We start from the raw sequence: 5853 nt of genomic DNA on the forward strand, positions 1-5853 counted from the left end.
TCCACCCCCAGGGAGATGGTTACATCCACATCAACCTTTCCCTTAGCCAATCATTCCAGCCCAAGGAAAGACAGAGGGGCCGTGGAACACAAGAATGCTCCTCTAATGGACAAGACCTAGAATATACACAGGTCCTATCTCAGGCCAGTGTTCAGAACTTGGGAAGAAGGCCGCTTGAGCTGCAAGGGAGGAGGGGACCCTGCTCACTGTTGCAGCCTCAGGGTGCATCTGTGGTCAGAAGGGGTGGCAACAAAAAGAAGGAAAATGGTTCTTATAAATCTGAAATATTCTTGTTAAACCACAATAAAGAAAGCAGTCTGTAAAAGAGGAGACGATAAGAATCAGAATGGCAATTATCAACTTTCTGTAGTCAACAATCTAGAAAACATGTGATATCATTTCAGAAAATACACAAAGCATGACCAGGTCGGTGTTTATAAGTTTATTCTTCAAATATTATGGACCAAGTGGAGCCTCCATGTGCATCTCAGCAGATCTCATCCAATTATGGCAGCAGATCTGAAACTTCAGTAGGAATTAAGTCTTGTGATATCTTCAAGAGTCTGCTTGCAGAGAGTAGAACTCAGCAGCCATATCCCGTCACCTCTCCTTCCTTGTAGTGTCCACGGCTGGCACATAAAACCAAGAACCTGTGATGACCGTGCAGATGATGTTCCCAGCATTCCTTCCTCTCTACCCTCTGAGTATTTCATCAAAGGCACCCATCACTCCCTGTGACCAAACCATGAAGAAAGAAATAGAATTCATATCCAAAGTTTGATTGTAAGATTTAGAAATATTTGGAATAAACACAGAATTAGGCAGAACTAGGAAGAAGGAGATGGTCTCTATCAGAAAGCAGTGGGAAAGTTGGCAGCTCAGAGACCTGTGAGGATGGTGATCTTCAGTTAGGAGCAGTGTGGTGGGTATGACTGGGGAGCAGCCATGCTGTGGCTTAGTCAGGCCTTGGATGTGCGCCCCAGCTTGGGAGCGTGGTCCTTATGTGGGATGCTGCAGGTTGTTAGATCTAAGAGGGAGGTGGAGTCTAGTGGGAGGTAACAAGCTTGTCCCACCTCTGCTCTGTGTTCTGGCTTCCTTTCTCTTGATGTGGCCTCTCCTCTAGCAGGCACTACCACCATCCGGCATTGGTATAAAGAAGACGCATTGAGGAGTCCATGCCTCTGCCCAGCAAACCCCACCCTCAGCCCTCTGAGCTGCACTGAAGAAGAGGTCACTGAGTCAGGCTGTCATAAACCCGGATGAGCTCCTGCAACTTCTGCTCCAGTTCCTGAGCCTGCTGCCGCAGCTTTTCAGCAGACTCTGCCTTTGCACCCTCCTGCAAATGATTTGATTCTTGTATGAGGCTGACCACATCTAGCACAAGGGTGAGACCTGCAGTGGCTGCACCCATGATCCGGGCTCTTTTGGTCATTGCAAGAGCAGTGCCTCCAAAGGCTTTCTTCACCTGTCTAGTGTTTCGGGCTGACACCTTCCGTGTGGTCATTAGACGCTTGGCATTATTTGCCAGGCGAGGGCTGGCTTTGGTCAGCTTGATGGCATCAATGTTTTTCTTCATGCCTTCCAGGTTCCGGAAGGAATTCTTAGATGCAGAAATAAGCCTGGGGGTGTTCTTCTCCAAAACGTCTTTAATGACCTTCTCAGTGTTGTTGCTTTTAATGTCGTTCTCAGTGTCATTGCTTCTTGGCAGAAGCTGGCTGGCTTCAGCTTCCACTGACGCCGTGCTTACCTTTTCCACAATGGTTGTGGAAACACTCGTCACAGCTGCTGCTGCTCCAAGCCCCAAGCCTGTGGCTGAAAGTCCCAGACTGAATCCTGCTGACACAGGTGCCAGAGCGATACCAAGGATCGTCAGGACCCCAGACACAGCACCGGTGGAGCTGGCTACCACTTGTGTTATGGTGCAGTCCCTGTGCACCTTGTCAATCTTGTCTGCAAGGGCTTGGAGCTTCCTGATGCTCTCCTCAAGCTCCCGTTTCACCTGAGGATAAACTTTCAAAAAGCTTTCCTTCTCCTGCAGGTCATCTTCATCATCTACATCACTATCCACTGTGGTCTCACTGTGAGCATCATGTAAGTCATCTTCCTCGTCCCTGTAACAGGAGGGGCAACTGAGTGAGGAAGAGAGTTTGCAAAGATCTGTCCTGTGGCAATCAGAGCATCTGCTGGGAGGAGACTGCTCCAGCTGTACAGGGCCTTTCTTTCATTGAGGAGCAGGTTTGAGCTATCGATGGTGATTTTAATTGTTAAGGACACAATGAGTTAAAAACCATTTTAATATGTTCTTTTAATTTTTATTTTATTTGTTTAAGTGTTTTGCCTGCAGATATGTGTGTAACATGTGCAGGCCTGGTTTCATGGAGGGCAGAAGAAGGAATTAGATCTCTAGACCCAGAGTTACAGGCAGTTGTGAGCCATCATGAGGATGCTGGGAACTGGACTTCTGCCACCTGGCAGAGCACAGTGTTAACTCCTGAGTCATCTCTAGTCATTTATCACTCCCTTTTATTGCTAGACATTTAATAAAGATGGCTTCCCCTCAAGGCCAATGTCACCACTACCAACATACTTCTCTGTAGGAACTCTAAAACACAGAGAAATGTGGTTTTGGGGGGAACCCTTTAGTTTAGGAAAGTTAGTGTTTTCCAAAGATTACACTTTTCCCAATAAAAAAACTCCCCCTGGTGTCAGCTACTGGGAACTGACCTGTCTACCCTACAGTGACCTACTGGTCAGGAATGTCCACATTTGCTTGGGGACTTGGATTTTGAGTGTGTGCAAATTGCACACCCCTGAGAGAGAAACCCTGCACAGGTATTCTTTGAAGCTGATGTCTCTTTGCCCTGCAGCTGTGTGTACACCTGAGCTGGTGGGGCTGCTCACAGCTAAGACCCTTCCCCTCAAAACCCAGCATACAAAGTTCCCTTCCAGCTGTGAGCAGAAGATAAAGAACCATGAGTGGATCCCCATTTCTATGTGGGTCCCATCCCCAAGGCACCTCACTGTGCTGCAAGTGTTTCCAGGGCAGGCAGAACCGAGAAAACACAACATGTGGGTTCCCTAGCTCTCGCTAGAATTCCCAGCCTGAGAAGGGTGATGTGTGGTGGGATTTTGCTGTCATTTCTGACCTCCAGGGGATCTAGACACTAAAGGCATGGACTCCAGGAGGGAGGGAGACCCCAGGACTCTCACAGGGACTCTGTATGTGATCAAGGCCCAAGAAACTTCTGGACCCTGAGACTTAGGCAGACAAAGAATTTTTTTTTTCTTGAGAAAACTTCAAGCTTATCTAAACTGTCTCCCCAGTATAGCTAGACCTTGCGTTTCCATGTCTTTCCTGTTCATGCTGGGCCTGACCTTCCCACGCTTAGCAAGAGTCCCAAGTCAGGTTGTGAGAACACTCTACCTTTGATTCTCAATATTTAGACAGGTTCCCTATCGTGGTACAAACACGTGAACCTGAGCTGGGCGATGGTGGCGCACGCCTTTAATCCCAGCACTTGGGAGGCAGAGACAGGCGGATCTCTGTGAGTTCGAGACCACCCTGGTCTACAGAGGTAGTTCCAGGACAGACTCCAAAGCCACAGAGAAACCCTGTCTCGAAAAACCAAAAAAAAAACAAAAAAACCAAAAAAAACCCAAAAAAACAAAAAAAAAAAAAAACAAACACGTGAACCTGAGCTCAGTCTTGTAGAGTCCACATAGAAAAACTTGGTTCTGGATCTGGCCTTCAATCCCTGTTTGGGGATGTAGAGTCACGAGGATCCCTGGTGCTCTCTGGTCAACCAGTGTAGTCAAATGGATGACTTTTGGGTACATAAAGGTAATTGTTTTTAAAGGGGCCGGGGAGATGGCTGCTTCCTTCAGATTGTGTATTTCACCCACATTTGGTTGCTCCCAACTGAAGGGGTCTGATGTCCCTTTTGGCCTTCATGGATAACATTGTGGTTTTGGGACCTCACTCATACTCTTGCTTAGTTTTAGTACCTTGATTTCTTAAAGGTTCTATGTCCAAAAACAGTCACCTGTGTTTAGGACTTTTTCAGATGTGTTTAGGGACTCAACTCAGTCCTTACCGCTAGTGACACCATTAAAATACCTCCCGTGGCAGGTGCTCAGAAACACATTCAAACAGCTTCTCCCTGATGCCGTTCAAGCTCTTATGCACAGTCCCCTTGCCCTAGTCTCTCTTTTTTCCAAACCTGAGAGAAAAAGCTTCATTGACTCTGTTACTGCATACCTCTCCATCTTGTCTTCTTCATCTTGTACATCAGGATCTGGAACGATCTCAGCAAGAGCTTCACGCAAGAGGACTTCCTCTTCCCTGTATCAGGAGAGACTGACTGAGTGAGGGAGAGAGCTTGTAAAATAAGCTCACTCAAGTGCAGGAAGTATACATGCATGCGCGCGCACACACACACACACACACACACACATATACACACACCACACAAACTAAAACCCAAACTTTTTTCAAAAGCCAACTTTCAGTGAACTGCTGGGCACATACTGCATGCTGGCCATATGCTGAGCCCCCCACATGCATCCTCTTATGAAATTTAATGGTCCCCAAATGAAGCAGAAGGAAATAAACTAAGTTCTTACGGACACAGGAGTAGCAGTGGCAGAAACAATCCTGTCCCCTGTGACTGCCATCTCCCCTCAACAAGAGGCCATCTTCTGCTAGTGATTAGTACTGAGGAAATATTTACTGAGAAGGGACACCCTGAACACTAACTACTTGGTCTACCTGCATAGAGAATTCCTGCCCAGAAAAAGCCAGTGACACAAGGCTCTGCTAGCATCCCTAGGGAGGTGACCTGGACAAACCAGCTTCTTCCACAAGCTGTTTCCAGGCTTCCTCTTCACTCAGCATGAGCTGCAGGACCTCTGTGCTCCTCGTGTCCAGGAGGTACCCAACCATAGACTCAACGAACTCATTTCTCTCTAGATTGGTTGGAAAAAGAGTATGGTTAGAGAACCCTGCTAGAGAACTTGAACGACATCAGGAAGACACTGGTTAAATATTTCTGAGTATCTCCCTTGAAGTATACTTTGGTGTCACTAGGGATAGAGGCTGAGTTGTGAGCTTTAGCTCATTTGTAAAAGCCCCAACCCAGGCAACCATATTTGGACATCTAGCCATTAAGGAAACAAAGCAATGGAAATAAGTGAGGCCCCCAATCCACAGTGTCAGTGCCTCATAGCAAGAGGAAGACACTCCCTCCCTCCCTTTCCCTCCTTCTCTATCTTAAACCCGCTCCCTTTTCTCTCTTCCCTTGCCTCTCTTCCTCTCTCCAGGCACATATAGGGCCCATGGGCTGGTACAGGTACAGGCTTCCTCTCCACCAGGAAGAGATGCTCACTATGGCCCAACCTGCCACACTTTGGTTGAGGATCTTGGATTTTTGGGCAGTGAGAGAAGAAGTGTTTTCTTTTAAAGCCACCTAACCAGTGTCACGTTGTGATGTCATCCCGAGAAGACCAATGTACCAGAGTCTTACCATGGTGCTTTGCAAAGATAGGTATTGTCTTCAGGCCAGAACAAGCAGGAAGTGAGTCCCTCAACCCCAGGAGGAGGGAAATTCTAATGACGACTTCCACTTAACTGTGTGCCTGTGTCACGGTCCTTGAATGTAAGTTTTTCCTTTGATTTTTATTTTATGTATGGGAATATTTGCCTGCTTGTACGCATGTCTATGCACCATGTGTGTGTCTGGGGCCCAAGGAGGGCCTTGAATCCCCTGGAGTAGCAGTTACAGCCTGCTGTGAACCTGATGTGGGTGTTGGGAACTGAACCCGTGTCCTCTGCATGAGCAGCAAGTGCTCTTAACC

General features: G+C 47.4%; 1 protein-coding gene across 2 annotated transcripts in view; it reads right to left on the reverse strand.

The window, feature by feature from the left end:
- Window positions 1-427: 427 nt before the first annotated feature.
- LOC106143710 (apolipoprotein L3-like) overlaps window positions 428-5853 on the reverse strand; it is a 21231-nt gene continuing 15805 nt past the window's right edge. For both annotated transcript variants that reach the window (XM_005354151.2, XM_013348784.1), the window contains exons 3-5: window positions 4839-4965; window positions 4259-4342; window positions 428-2111 (exon numbers count right to left, since the gene is read on the reverse strand). In XM_005354151.2, coding sequence (XP_005354208.1) covers window positions 1232-2111; window positions 4259-4342; window positions 4839-4965 — 1091 coding nt within the window. In that variant the 3' untranslated portion in view covers window positions 428-1231. The remainder of the gene's footprint in view (window positions 2112-4258; window positions 4343-4838; window positions 4966-5853) is intronic.

This window comes from Microtus ochrogaster, chromosome 15, assembly GCF_000317375.1.
Source record: "Microtus ochrogaster isolate Prairie Vole_2 chromosome 15, MicOch1.0, whole genome shotgun sequence".
Lineage (NCBI taxonomy): Eukaryota > Metazoa > Chordata > Mammalia > Rodentia > Cricetidae > Microtus > Microtus ochrogaster.